The sequence below is a fragment of the Plectrocnemia conspersa genome, unplaced genomic scaffold, assembly GCF_051122295.1.
Source record: "Plectrocnemia conspersa isolate PC_06_02 unplaced genomic scaffold, ASM5112229v1 ptg000013l, whole genome shotgun sequence".
Classification (NCBI taxonomy): domain Eukaryota; kingdom Metazoa; phylum Arthropoda; class Insecta; order Trichoptera; family Polycentropodidae; genus Plectrocnemia; species Plectrocnemia conspersa.
Window position 1 is genome coordinate 22,142,121 of NW_028277177.1, and position 16,053 is coordinate 22,158,173.

Here is a 16,053-nt window from a genome sequence, read left to right on the forward strand (position 1 = left end):
TGCACAACAATAATTATCTCGAATACGTGATTTCCTCAAGCGGTACACCCATTTGCATGTCGCTGATTAAATATGTATCTTGACCGGACTGTGAGTCACTATGTGGCAGGTCAATCAGGTAGCTTATGCCTAGAATATAAATATACGACCCCTTAGAGGTTCGAGTGCTTGTTTGAAGGCAGTGTTTGAAATTAGATATGCACTTGGCTATCTATTTTCGGACTAGATTTGCTCAACCCCCCCCCCCCCCTCAGACTAGTCTGCATCATCAAATAATCACAACCTCAAAGTTGGACGGTGAAGCGCATGCACGATCAGAATAGGACTTTATCGATTGGAAATACGAGAGAATTTAGCGATAAACTGTATGAATGCAAATCTGGATGGATGGGATTACTGTTGCTTAAATGTTATTATGTAATAATAATTATCAATATGCTTTATAATATTATTTGGAATATGAAATATGTAAAATAGTTAATAGATAATAAATAGATTACAGAAAATTAACACGTTTGTGTTTATTAAAACTTTGTTTCAGTGTTAATTTAAGTAATGTGAATAAGTATTGGCATTAGCTGTGTTATTTATGATGTACTTCATGAACTTTTTCCAACAATATTTTGTCAACATAATAAATTGCAAATTACGTCATATATATTTAATGCTAGGTAAAATATTGCACATTGTCAGTCGTTAAATATTTATATACTTTAAATTGCTGTTTGCTAAATAATTAATTGCGAAACATTGAATACTTTTTTAAAACAATATTTATTGTATGTAAACCAAGGGTTGATAAAAACTATTCTTAAACTGTATATATATATATAATAAAATTTATGATATTATGAGCATGCAAATCATAATGTGAAAGCTCAACCATTTTATTTTTAATAATAATATACCTAATATAAATTTAAATATAATTACACACTTCTCTGTTTACAGCAATAAATAGTTATTTATTACCTAATGACATTCGGCGATCCCGCACGTGACAAGTGCAGGTGTATCAAAATTTATATTTTTTCCAGATACCAACTCGATTGTACTTAACAATAAAATAACAATTAAATCGTCCGTTTCAGTTTCCTCTTGTTATAAATTAGTACCTTGTATTTCATTAATAAGTATGTACAATATTTTTCTGTATTCTTATTTCGAGTTTGTATGCTGGGTTGTGTGACTTGTTCCGCCAGTTAACACCGGAAGAACTATTTGCTATCTAGATTTATTGCACAACTATAAAAATAACGATATATAAATCAAATGTTGCTGTCAGTATTGAGTGACGGTGTCGAATGAGCAAAAGTACAGATTGATACAGATTATGTAGAGTAGAAGAGCCCTCAAGAGCCTAGAGGGCTCTGGCCTTAATCAATCGCTCTTTTCGAGTATGTATCCTGAGTGCTAAAGTGTCATTTATACGTTTTTGTATAAGTAGCTTGGACAATTAAGAGAAAATCTAAATTAGACAAATGTCCTTACTATTAAAAAAAACAATTATCTCCCGGGTAAAACATTATAGGCGAAACCATTGTGGTCGCTTCACGATGATAGCGAAATAATAATATTCAATGCACGAAATAATGCCAATTATTTTCTAGGCGTCTATCGAAGATCATAAATAAATAAAGTAATAATATTAAAGTCTGGACATTGCCTTGTTTTTGGGTGCTTCAAAATGATTCACAAAGAACCTATTTTGAATGTCGCTTTCTACTGATTTTTACGAAAATGCGTGCTTAATATTTTATGACACAAGTTGATATAAACCATACAAACTATTTAAACGTCATCCGAGCACGATTGTTAATCGGTTTTCGTGGAAATATTGGTGACAAATACATTATGCCGAAGATATAAAATACTTTAACGCCAATGCCTCTCTAATGCTAAAATCACATGCCATGTTTATAAGTCGATTTCGCCAGCGATAGTGTGCCTTTCAAGCACCCACCCTTTCAAGCTTCACTTATGAGGTTTTAAAACGTCAGAGGATCATCACTCTGAGTGGCATTTTCAACGACGCGTTATTAAAACGACGCTTTATGAACATGTATCTCCTTCACCATGCCAAGCAAGCCTTAATTACAGACTGGAGCATATTAAAATTCGGGACACGTTCTTGCAAAAACCGCGTAATTATATCCAGCGAGTCCCGCAAGTTATTGCGGCATAATTAAAAATATTTATATACGTGCAGGAAGCAAATATGAAAACGAGTTCTTATCGACTTGCGCGAGCTCGTAAAAATATTTAATATCGTTATTTTAATATAATAAAGCGCTTGCCCAGGGTTGTAAATGCATTGTGTTATACGGTACAAGGAAGGTGCCAGCGGGGGTTCGGGATTAAAATGCCACATCCCCGCGAGCAATAAAAAAGATATAAAATCGAAATGGCGAGGCATTTTTACCCAGACGAAATAATCGATAAGAACGCCGAAATAAAGGGGCGGCTGGTGTGTCGTAAAAGGACTCCTTTTTTTAAGGATACGGCATTATCAAAAATAGCGTTGTGGTTTTATAGCTGGAAGCCGGCAGCGTGTTATGACTGTTTTTATTAAGTAGCTTTTAAATGGTACTCTGTGAATTTGAACAAATTTAATTAAACTCTCTATTTATTTATTATTTTTATTAATTCCTTTAGCTAATATAGCTAATATTTATACACTAAACATATTTAATCAAAACATACATACGAAACAAACACTAAAAAGACTAATACAATAATTTATTTGCTAATTCATGAAGGTGCTTCTTTATTCCATTGACGAAGCCCGCTACATTTTTATTTTTGCCGATTCTTCTAGGAATACAGTGAAATCTCTTTGTAACGAATACCGAAATACGAAATTCCCAGTATAACGAATCTTCAATTTGTCCCCTAAAAACTTTCATACAAACTTTCACTGTAACGAAGACTAATCTCAGTATAACGAAATATTTTTACGATAGAACTTGACACAATATTTTTTGAATTCAGTTCGTCCTTGACTTGGCGTGTGCCGGATGTGTTCACAAGCAACATTCAAAGTGTTTCGCCGATTCTCAAACTTTTTTTATAAAACATTTTTTAGCAAATTGTATTGTGTTCATTACAGTATCCTTAAAAATGGACAAAAACGATCTGTCCATCTTGTAAGAGGCTCTTTTGTTGCTGTAAAGTGGTAATTTAAAATAAAATAAAAATATATCATCTTCCTTAGTTTCATGATTTGCAGCAAAACGTTTTATATCACTGGTGACTTCTATATCGCGAACATATCACGGAGCATTTCCAATTTTTTGTAGTACTTAATTTTAATTTTTTCAATCATTTTGTTGTGGCACTGTTCAGCACATTCCAAGAACTGTATATCGTAGTCTGAAACTAGTTTCTGGATTTGATTTTGTTGTATATTAATAGTTTGGAGTTTCTTCCCATAAGCCAATATAACTTATTTTTTATATGTTCCTTCCACCGCAGTTTGGTGTCCAAGTTCATGCTAAGATATTTAGGTGTATTTTCAAATGAGATAGTGTTGTCTTTTATTAAAAATTGCAATTGATTTAATTATATTTTTATTAGTGAAGTTAATATGTACCAATTTTTATTCATTCAACTTTATTTTTCATTTTTTTGTTTCTCGGTAGTTTTCGCTATTTCTTTCTTCACTGCCAGGATTGCTGTATCATCCGCGAAGGTTGCAATTGTGCCATTCTCAATTTGTGGCAAATCATACGTATACAACAAATAGAGTATTGGCCCTAGGACACTTCCTTGTGGGACTCCAGCTCTTATTTCTTTTAATTCAGAATATTCGTTATTTTGTTTAATTCTGAATAATCTATTGAAAATGTACCATCAAATAATTCTACATATTGCTTCGGTAGTATGCTGTTTAGTTTTTGAATTAAGCCTCTGTGCCATACTTTATAAAAAATTCACCAGTTATTAAGTGAAATCCGGGTGCTTTATTTGAATTAATATTAGTTATTATTTTTATAGCTTCTTCATGTTGGTGTTCATGCGCGTACGGTGAGATACATCCCCTTTCGCTCGCTCGCGTGTTAATTGACGAGAGTGAGTAAGAGATAAGGTCGTGCATTAACTCCGTTCCGCACGCCCTTATCTCTCACTCACTCTCGTCACTTAAAACGCGAGCGAGCGAAAGGGAGTATATCTCATCGTACGCTCCTGCTATCGTTTTATTTATCATATGGGTTATAAGTGTTTTTAAGCTTTTCGTTTCTTTCCATAAAGAATATTCTGTATCTTCATCTACTGTTAAAATATTCAGGTAATTATTTATTGTGTAGTTATTGCTTACTACATTATATGTAAATTCTTTAGTATTGTTCCAAGCTGCTTTTTGTATGTCCTCAACGTAGTATTCAGCTTCTTACTAGAGTTGTTATTTTTGTTTTTAACTGTACATTTAACTTAATGTTGTTTTTCAGTTCAATTCGAAAGCTTTCCCAATCTGTCGTTTTGTTGGTGAGAGCTGGTCTAATTTCTCTCTTAATTATGACTTGTAATTAAATGGTCAGAATTTAAATCAAATATTGGTCAGAATAAATATTAAATGGCCAGAATAAAAATAATAAACGGTCAGAATAAAAATGGTATACAGTCAGAATAATAATAATACATAGTCATAATAAAGTAACTTGCTGCCATAGTCACATATTTTACGCAGGAAACTTGAAGTTAACCTATTTTATTATCTCATTCGAATTGTGGTACTCACATATGCGTCTTCGCTTTTTGAACAGTTAGTCATAGATTGGATGATGCTGGAAAATTACAAGATATACCGAAATGAGAACAAATCAATACAATATCATTACAAAAAAGGTTAGGTTGTTTGGTTCTACAGTGAAAGTCGGCGCGAGCGGGAGCGAGTAAATTAATTTTATTTTATTTTATAATGTTACACTTTGATTATCATTCACCGTAGTGGTGGTCATAGCTAAGGTCTAATAGTTGGCGTTGACAAGAGCTGCTGATTCAGCGTTGGCGCGTCTGAACTGTCAAGATATAAACGACAGACGCCATCGAACAGTTGTACCAATCGTAAACGATAACACTTGCCAACTGAAAAAATCGAATCTGACCATGTGTCAACATAAATCTTACCATTTAATATTAATTCTGACCGATCCGATTTCAATTCTGACCAATTAATATAAATTATGACAATCTAATATTTATTCTGACCATTTATTATTTATTCTGACCCATGCAATATAAATTCTGACCAAAACCATGTTGAAATTCTGATCCGAAAAATACGAGCCCTTAATTATTCCTTCACTTATGGTCAAAATTATATGTATATTAAAAACATATTTTATTATGATTAATTTACACTACTTAAATAAATAAATATTTTAAGGTTTAAATTGAATTAATATATTATAAATCAATTGTATGTTTTTACGATGATTTACTTTTGTCAAATCTGACCTTTTGAAACTTTTATACTCATATGGTTTGGGCCACTAATACATACATATATATATACAATCCGTTGACAAGGGTTGATGGGTGAAAATATAACCTCTTTACAGCGTTCGCTCGTTTGTGCAAATTTGTAATCTGAATATTTTATTTTAAAAATAACGTCGAATTTTACGCTACCCACCATTGAAATTGTCCACTCAAACGCCACAGCAGCAATTTATAAGCTTTGGCGGAAAATTTATCCAAAACAATGGAAAAACCACACCTCGTTCGTCCTTTATTGGTTATTAATTGCTGCTATAAATAATAAACTTTATTATACATATGAATATAAATTCATATTTAGTTTTATGTTAGTTATGATTTATTTATTTTTACAAATTATTGAACATAAAAACATATATATAGAATTTAACACAAGACTTTTTCAATATGAACAATATATATGTATTGTATATATAACGGTAACTTATATACACATATTGATAAACGATAAAAAGGGTTATCATTCACTTGTCGCCAAAAGATTTATGGCATTTACGATATTTTAACTATTTCATATTTGTTTGTAATATCGATAAAGATTCACATAAACATCACACTTTAAAATTTATCTATTTCGGTTACAACTAAACTTTTCTATGAAATTGAATCGTCAATCTTGCTTCCCCATTCTCCGTTTCCCGTTCAAGACCCGACAAAGGTTAAAAACCCAATCAACCTTTACCTCCATCCTTCTTTGGTCTATGCATTTACACACTTAGCTTCGCATGCCCATAGGTCATTCGGCGAATCCATAAATCTGTCCGACTAATATAATATCCCATTTTTACTTTCAGGTCTATGGTGGAATGCGGCATGGGGGCACGAACAAACAATCAGAGCTAACACGCTCTATCGTCGCATGAGGTCCGCTTTTCCGGCGGGTGGTACTTTCGAGTTTTCCAAGCATCCAGACTCTCCGAAAGCTCCTATAATGGAGGGTCATTCGGTGAAGATGGAATGCGAGACTACTGCGCACTCGGACATACACTGGACGATAAACGGTAAGGATTTTGCACCACAGTTCAACTATATTTTGGTATTTATTATGATTGTGTTCAGGTGAAAGGATTGTTAACGCGCCGAGGAGGCACTACACATCGTCTGGGTGGTCTTCCACACTGACGATTACGAGAGCTTCGAGGGTTTTGGATTCTGGGAGCATAAGTTGCTCGGCGACTTCTTCTGCGGAACAAGCGATCAAGAGCGACGAAGCCGTATTGGACGTGACGTGTAAGTTAAATTTAAATAATTGATTCTATATTTTTTTGCTCCAAATTCGTCGAAAACATCTTCAATGGGTGGTAAACAGCCTCTGATTAAAGTATAAATTAAGGGGGCTGGGCTTAATTGACCAATTAAGGGTAGGCGGATGGGGTTATTTTGCTCGTGTGCCTTTTAAGCTCATTAGTAATTCTAATTTGTTATGTCTGTTTACGAAACGATGTTTTTGTCTAGGATATATATTTTTTCAACACTTAATGTTATTATTTTAAACTAATATACAGATGCGGTTTTCAAAAATAATAATTACAATATCATAAATAACTTAAGTTAATGTTATAAATTAGTTTTCTATTCCATTTGCACAAGCTTTATCGACGGAAGCAATTTAAAGGAATTGATATTCGGTCGCAGCAATATTCACAACTTTAGGGCTTTTCTACTCTTTCTTATTAATTTATTACTGTGAATTAAACTGTTATTCTGGCTTCTAACTGACTAAAGAGTCACACAACTCCCACCAGCTCCAAATTATTTTTACCTGTTTTTTATCTTCCGTTGTTACCTAAAAGGCGTAAAACCCAATGTGTTATAACGGGGTAAATTTGTACCAACCGGGTAAGTCAATCAGACTCCCCAATAACACGGTAGATAGAGAGCGTGTACTTGGGGATTATATTTTATTGCAATGCGTACGTACGAATGCAAAGGAATATTACCTTTTAGTGCGAGAAATAAAAATATTATTAGTCAATAAATTATTTTTATTTTACTTAAAAAATCGCTCTCAAAATCTTCGAAAATCAAGTTCCGACGATTTTCTTGAAGCTGGTATAAGATCTTCGTTTATACTATTATCTTGATTTATTTTCTGAGATTGTTCATTTGTGGTCTAAAGGTATTTTCTCAACTCATACTTTGAATTTGTTTTCTTAAATTCTGCAGAGCGTTCGGTTAAAGGAGCAAAATTAATAAACAATATTTCCAAAATTAATAAAAAATATTTCCAGCTGTTCTATAATTTTCGTCAATTTTCCCGGAAATATTTTTGTAGTTTCTATATCGATATCAGCCATTAGATAAGGCGAAACCGTACCAAATAATTATTTGCTAGCGAGTGTGACGTAATTCGTGCTCTCGATGAGTAGAAGCGTGTTATCGGGGATAAATTGCAGATTTTCTCGGGAAGAGTGCTCACAGGAAGCGTGTTTTCCGGGAGTCTTCTGTAATTAGTGGGTGCTGTTTGCGAGTATTTTTCCAAACCCTTAGGTCGAGATTGAAAATTAATAGACTCCTGGGAATTTTAAGTATTTTTATTGAAAAAATAAAAAACATTTCTTTATTCTAAAATAATAGAAACAAATAAATTTTTATCAATAAAAAAAACTAAAACATTATTGAAACATTTAATCTGGCTCCGTATTTATACTTACATACTCAAAAATTTGTGTTTGATTCGCACATTTTTAATTTTCTATTTTAATATATTTTTGTTAATTTGTGATACCCTTAGTAATATTTATGAGATCCATTTCGTATCATAAAACATAAAAGCCGTCCCATTGCGACGGATTTTATAGCTTTTGACGTGAATTTTTGCCTTCTGGTACTGTTGTTGATTTTTCGTTATTTCCTTGCTTCTTCCTTAGTTATTCGATCTGAAAATTTAGATCGAATACCTAAATTCACTGCTGCTAATTTAATTTAATATTTCCTCTTATGACTAATATTTTTTAAACGTTAAAAAAGCATTAAAGTCAACAATAATTTGCAAACAAATCTTAACACAAACCATGCCGCGTCAAAAAACTACAATCTGTCCCTTTGAATAATAATGTTTATTGTAAAAGTACTACCTAGAAAGTGTGTGCTTTTGAAGGCAATGTTCCGCTCCTTTTATTTCTTTATGTGCAAAAAAAGCTGAAGGAACTTATACCCGAAACACATCCGTACATACATCTCAAACATATGTTATTATTATTATTTGAAGTCGATTTTTACTTTTGTTATAAATATATTCTTGCTATGATATTTTCCAGAGTTGGGCCCGCAAGGATAACGGGCTCCGGGAATTTGTCCCCTCTCCCCAGGTTCAGATTTATTATTTGAAGTCGGTTTTTACTTATTTTATACATATCATTGCTAAGATTTTTTCCAGAGTCGAGCCTCGATAATTGATCCCCTCTCCCCTCCCCCATCTCTTCAGGCCTGTATACAATAATAATATTTCTTTGAAATTGCAATTGTTTTCGCTACTCGGCATTGTTAATTATACATATATATTTTTCACAATAAAACTTCCCTACTTTCCTAATTAAATAGAGAAATCCATGATTCATTGAATATTCTTGACATCAAAGAATTAAAATAGTAGTCTTTCAGGACATTCACTATAAAAATGTCTATTATATTTCCATTGCCAGACAACTGTGATATAATTGCAACATTTATCTTACTTTGTCTCATACCTCTAAATTGCATTTCCCACGTTCCTAAATGCAATGGAAGCTATCACATATGTCCAGGAACGTTTATATAAATTACCGGTGCCTTAAAATATTGAACGGTATGCTCCACGTGCCATTCCGTTAGACATACCTCCGCAAAGCATCTACCTTTCTTCAGGGTTGCCAATTCTGTTCCAATATTATACATACATAGCATAACATCCTTTTTCCTCATGTATTGAAAGGAGTGACGAATTCCTATGCATGCGAATTTTCTTGGAAAACGAATTAGGAGTTGTGACTCACCGTTGCCCTTTCTCCGAATTTATTGGCCATGTGGGATGAGAATTTTTATTTATAGATTTATTTTGACCAGATCTGAAATTTTTTTTTCTGAATGATTTCGGAGCTAGAATATTAGATACCTGATCTGATTTAGGAACTAAAATTTGAATATAGCTCTAATTTAATAACACTACAAATGTTGACGAAATTAAATTGCTTAAAATATTTTAATGCACTTCAATTAGCATTCCTCTCAAACCATGGAGCATTCATCCAATACGCTGTTGTCGGCCCTAAAAAAACCATCATGAATGTACTACATTTTTCTGTTCTCATTTCTCGCCCGATCACGATTTTAATCTCGGAAACAATATTCCTCGTGTATATGTTGTACACATCCACGATTTGTCTTCAGTTTACGGCCCGCGGACTAGCGCCAACCCTTTTGTCTGTATTCGGCTTCCGAGGCTTACATTAATATGTCATTCGGCTCACGTCTCGCATTAAGGAGTCTCACCTCCCGCTCACGTCTTCCCATTGTGTTACGCTTTCCCAGTGGATGGATGGACGGGAGACGAGGAGGAAAAAACGGAATCTCCCACAATGCGAGACATGTACCTTCTCTAATTGTTTGTTACACACACGATCGTTCCTCGACGTATGCCGTGTCGCCGCCATGTTGATTTACGGCCCGTAGATAGTGCTGAATTTACGGTCGCGTTTTACTGCGCGAGCGATAAAGAGGGAATCGATAGTGATAGTTTTTAGAGGCAATGATGTTGCGACTTTATTACCTGTCGCCTACGTAACGATCGTCGAAACTTTTTGCTATAAATCAAATCTGCGCTTCTCTTCAGGTTTGTGGATATAGCGAGATTCGAACGAACGTCTTTCTCGTGTCCTCTGCGAATTCATCTCGGCCATTATCCAATTCCTGGATGTGGGGCACTTAGCGAATCCCAGAGCTCCTCTTCCTTCAAATCAAGTTTTTGCGAACGCACGCCCACTTCCTCGAGATCATTATCATCCAACGCTCAACTTTTATGGTATAAACATTACATTTATAACACTGATATGTCATAAAAATCTATAATTTAGAATCAAATAAAATGTTTATACGTTAATTAAGAAGCTCAACATTGATAAAAATGTGAAATTAATTGTATTACAGTATATATTACACATGGCCAAATTACGGCTTGCGAGCCGCATGCGGCTCATTGGTATTTATAATGCGGTTCAACAGTAGCAGACACTTCGCTAGATAATTCGTTATGTTTCTGCATAAGTAATTATAAAAAATTAAATGCTCAATTTAGTAACACTCAAAGAATCAACTCTTGGTGTCGATATCAAGAATGCACTTGACACAATATTTAAAAAATCTGGTGTATTCTTTTAATCTTGTGAGTGTAGCAACCGACATGTAGGTCTTATTTACCTCTTAAAAAGTGATTCTAGCTTTTCGTGGTTTATACGTCTGGCAGCTAAATATTTTTAACATGGTGATGTTGTAAAGACAGTTTTACAAATTATAAATTACATTCCAACTAATACACAGAAGCATCGCCATTTCAAAAATTTACTTGTAAAATACTTAATCGATTTGTTTAACTATCGGAGCTTCTTGTAAAATTTCTTAAAGAAAAGAACAAATCGTACCCACAACTCGAAGATAATGACTGGTTACGAAATTTAATGTTCCTGACTGGCATTATGGAACATTTGCAATTTTTAAACAAAGTATTTCTGATCTAGTTTAAACGATGTTCAGCTTTCAAAAAAAACTGCAACTTTTTCAGAACAATCTCATAATAATACAATTTAATCATTTCCCCCGTTTAAAACTCAGATTGATTGAGATCAAAGATGAAAAACTTGATGAATATATAGGGAAGTTAAAATAATTATTGGCAGACTTCAGTCTTAGATTTGAAAATCTGAAGAATTTAGATCATACTATCCGATTTCTCAATTGGTACTCCCTGAAACGGCATCCGTAGAAGTAGAATTAGTAAAAATTCATGAAGATCTCGCCTTGAAAATACATCACATAGAATTTTGGAAACTTGTTCCAGAAGAATCTTGAGAAAAGCTGTTTGACAACTTATCGGTACTCGGTACAATTTATTCTCTGAATCCCTGTATTCGTCTATGAAATTTATCAAATCAAAACACTGTGCACTACTCACGAATCAACACTTTACGGAGTTGCTGCGTACAGCCATAACAAACTACAGGACAGACTTTAAATGCCTGGAAAAACAAGTCCAAACTCACAAATTCGATATTTAATTTTTAAAAAATAATCAACAATACGTTGGGGGTTGGATGGTGACGGTGCCAATTATACATAGATTATGCCGTTGCATTAGTATTTTTATTGAAAGTTTACAATTTATATTACATGTTAAAACGATGTGAGTGATCGGCGGACGAGGCACCGCCGGTCGTCAAACTCCTATTGCGTTCCGCCAAAGAATGTGCTGCCCTCCGTCGCCGTCACGCCAGTGTTACGAGAGTGCCTCCTAGTCTTGGCAACAGTAAATAAATATATAGGGTCTCACAATACATTTTCTTGTTAAAATATTATGCCTCTATACAAAATATATTTATGTAAATATACACACATTTTATTACCAGAAAGTAGTTTGTTATATTATATAGTGTTCACACTTCATAAACATCAAATTAAAATCGAAATTATTATTATATTTTAAATTTCAGTTTTTCACTTAGCAAGCACTCTTCATGGTAATACATATTTAATACATACAGTGCTTTTATCTACCAGGGTCGTAACTAGGCAGGTGCAACAGGTGCATAGGTGCAAGGCACAAATGAAGGATATGACATACATTTCTTTAAATATGAATACGTATACGAACACACGTGTAATGAAACATTTTGGTGCATGCGCAAAATTCGTCTTAACACAACGTTCCGCCACGCTCAAATTTAACAGTTGCGAAACGCCCATTTACATTTACATAGTAACATATGTTAAAATTAATTTATTAGTGTCTTTCAATCTGTGGGTCGGTTTTCAAATGTTACCACAGTGTATTATACTTCTTTGTGAACATATACAAATAAACTGAATATAAATAAAATAAAGGTACATTTAAAACAATTATGTAAGGTAAATCTTGTAGTAGATTCGTTGCAGAGAGTTATTCATGGCATGTTCACTGTTTTGATCAACACTCTCTCGCACCTAATCTGTTTAAATATAAAAACATATTTATGAGGCAAGACGTTGTTGGCCGCTTTCAATAGCCGTTAGGGCCAAACGCAGCAGAGGGTTCAAAATCATTGGTTTCCAAAAGTGGCACAGACATTCTTATCAACACAAAATATGCTAGTTTTGAGGATTAGTTGACGAAATGCATTGATTTTGTTTCCACGAAAAATGATGCGTTGCGCGGTGACTTCTGAAAGAAAAATGGATACTTAAATTAGGCAAATGTACGTTTCGCAACTGTTAAATTTGAGATTAAAACAAAATTAATGCATTTCGTCATGAATTCACAAAGCTTCAAAATATTTATTTTCAAATTGTTTCTTTGTTAATATTTTTCAACTAGAAATATTTTTAACATACATATGTACCAGTGCAAGTCAAAACATGTGATAAATGTTTGTTTTTTAATTCCCTTTAATCCAAAAATTATCATATTTCACGCGGCTACAAAAGACCCGTCACTCGAGTGCTAACACGGCTTAAAGCGCATGCGCCTAATTGCTTCAGTGTATGTATGCGGCAGTGATAAAACCGACTTGAACCAATACTTATTTAGACAATGGCCCGTACTTTTATTTAAGGATTGGTAACCCTAAGGTGTATGACTTTGCAACCAGTAAGATGGAAACTAGTGAGAATTTTACAGCTTATATTAAATATATTGCGGCTACTATGATTGGCTAGTATCGTTCTCTCCGAATAATGGTGGAGAAGCTGGCACAGTGCCTTCAGGGGTATTGTAGGTGCCTGCAGCGACAGTGTCTGGAGGCAGTTCCTTTTCGGGAGTCTCAGGTCGTATCTTCGCGTCGGTGAGGGCGCGTCTGCCAGGCGATGTGAATCTGCTAGTCACTTTTTCACTCGCTTCTTAGAACAACGAAATAAGTATTCGCCTTTAGAAAAGTGAATTACGTAACGGGAATATTGTGGCCTTACGGTGCCATTTGTCTTCCGGTGATATATTGTTTCTCATGACCATTTTGTAACAAAGAAATATTCATTCAATGCACCGGAGAATCCTTGCGTGTTATTTTAGTCGTAACAAGAGCCTTTGTGTGATCGGGCTATTGTCTAGTTTATCCTTATTGATGAATGATTCTTTTTAATTACAGTAATTACGCGAGTTTCAATAATAAGGTTGTGCTATCAAACGAGAGCCTGTATGATCCTCACGGTTAAAATCTGCAAATTAATGTAATGGGTGCCCCTTTATAAGCGAAATCGCAGTGGTCGTTTCACAATGATGAAAATAGCTTGCGTATAGTATCACTTTGTATTCGGTGCGCGAGATAATGTCAGTTTTTTTTCTATGCATGTGTCGAAGATCATAAATAAATAAAGGTACTTAATGCGGTTAAGTAGTTTTTGTTACGGTAATTTACGCCATTGGTTTTACGTTTTCAAAGGTCTACGTGGCCATTGTTAGTTAATTTATCAGGTGCTCAGAAGTAACGATTTTCTCATGTTTTTGTTTGGCAAAGCATCTGTTTGAATTTCGCTTTATACTCGGCAATTATCTTATTAAAACAAGGATAGTCTGGAATAGAAAGCCAATTAATAAGTTCCTAGACAAAATCTATAAATAAAATTAAATGCGAAATCCAGAAAAAATCAGTTGATGAAGTAGAAATAATCGATGTTTGTCAAAATTAATAATAATAATAATTTTATGTAGTTTTTTAATATAATAAATATACAAAAAAAACATAAGGCGAAATTTGAGGACCGATAACTTCCGCAATTTTTATCATATCAACATGAAATTGTTACTAAAAATAGTCCTTGTAAAAATCTCGGTTAAGTTCGTTAGCCAGCCTGATCAATACATTTTAAATAGTAATCGTGACGATATCATTAACACTGTCGTAGTGTTAATGATATCGTCATTAAAGTTATTATAAAAATATATTCTTGAAAATATCTTTACATGTTCATGTCAATTTTTTTCGAAGTAGTGGCTTTTCAAAACGTAACTCTTAAAAAAAAAAAAAAAAGTTGTTTAAATATAAAAAAAAACTTTTTATATTTAAACAACTTGAGGAAATCTCTTATAAAAATCCACCTAGATATGAACACAACCTTGAATTTTTACAATTAGAATTGACTCAAAGAAATGGGAAAATTTGAAATGCCATGAGTCAAATATCACGACTTTATAGGAGAACGAAAATAATCTACATTAATATGATACAGTATCTTAGTTTAGCTTGTTTTTAGCTTAAGACATATTTCTTTTCGCGCACATAAATCATCTTGCTCTTTTTACCATCATCCAATCTATATTTCTTCATGTTTTTAGGAATTAGGGAATAACAAAAGGGATAAATTTAAACGCATGCTAATTAAGACATAATTAGAGTTCCCCTCTAGAAAAGAAGCTGCGATCACTCATTTCCCCCAATGGAAAATTTCCGAACAAAAGACTCAAAAAAAGTCACATCAAACACTACAATGCACATTTACTATAGTCATACCATAATGATCTTTAAGTTCAGAATACCTGTACTTTAAGTTCAAAATAAATTAATACTATTAAACGTAAATCACTACCAAACCCTGACATTCAACAAATAGTACTTCTAATTATACACTCCTACCAGTCATAAAATACTCCCGTAATCCTTTTAAACGTGAGTTTTACGTGCCTATATGTGATTGTTTGTTAATACACACACAAATACCCGACCGACAGGCGGTCGCCATTCGGGTGTTTACGTTAACGTCATTTTTATTCGACGCTGTTTGTTGTGTGTACGGTTTCGTTTCGACAACGAATGGATATCTTGTGTGTGTATGTATGTTCATATACATATATACATGCATGTACAAATAATACAAAGCTCGACAGATTCTGGTTAAACGGTATGTACACGGCGTGGCAGTGTCAAAGAGCGACCAAAACTACAAACGAACGACGTAGGTGCATAATTGTAGCTTTGATATCAAACTTTGCCCCTAGAGAGCTTTTGCTTAATTTCGTGCGGGGAAAATGCGCGTGCCAGGCAAGGTATTACGAGAAGCGGGAATTATGGTTGTATCTGGATGCTTTATGTGGAAAAATTGCAGGTTTCGCTGTGCAATTTTTATGTGTATGCTTCTTTCAACTATGCTTCTGTTCGTGCGAATAAGTGATGCGAGTAGTACTTGATTATGACTTGATGTACTAAATTTACACGTAAATAGGTTGGAAATGTAGGGTTGCTACGGTCATAATCCACATGCAGCCAGTTGCTCAGTTCAAAGTTACTCTTTGAATAGTTAGAAATTCGACAAAAGTACTCCTTTATAAAAGATCACTAAGGTACTATTTTTTTCAAATACTGACTTTAGTACTCCTCTTATCATTTTTTATAAAAAAAA

General features: G+C 33.8%; 1 protein-coding gene across 1 annotated transcript in view; it reads left to right on the forward strand.

Annotated features, from left to right (window-relative positions):
* The window catches only part of LOC148227606 (tyrosine-protein kinase-like otk), a 42,912-nt gene that overhangs the window by 11,282 nt on the left and 15,577 nt on the right, over window positions 1-16,053 (forward strand). Inside the window, exons 2-3 of the mRNA XM_088202050.1 lie at window positions 6,294-6,500; window positions 6,559-6,729. Coding sequence (XP_088058176.1) covers window positions 6,294-6,500; window positions 6,559-6,729 — 378 coding nt within the window. The remainder of the gene's footprint in view (window positions 1-6,293; window positions 6,501-6,558; window positions 6,730-16,053) is intronic.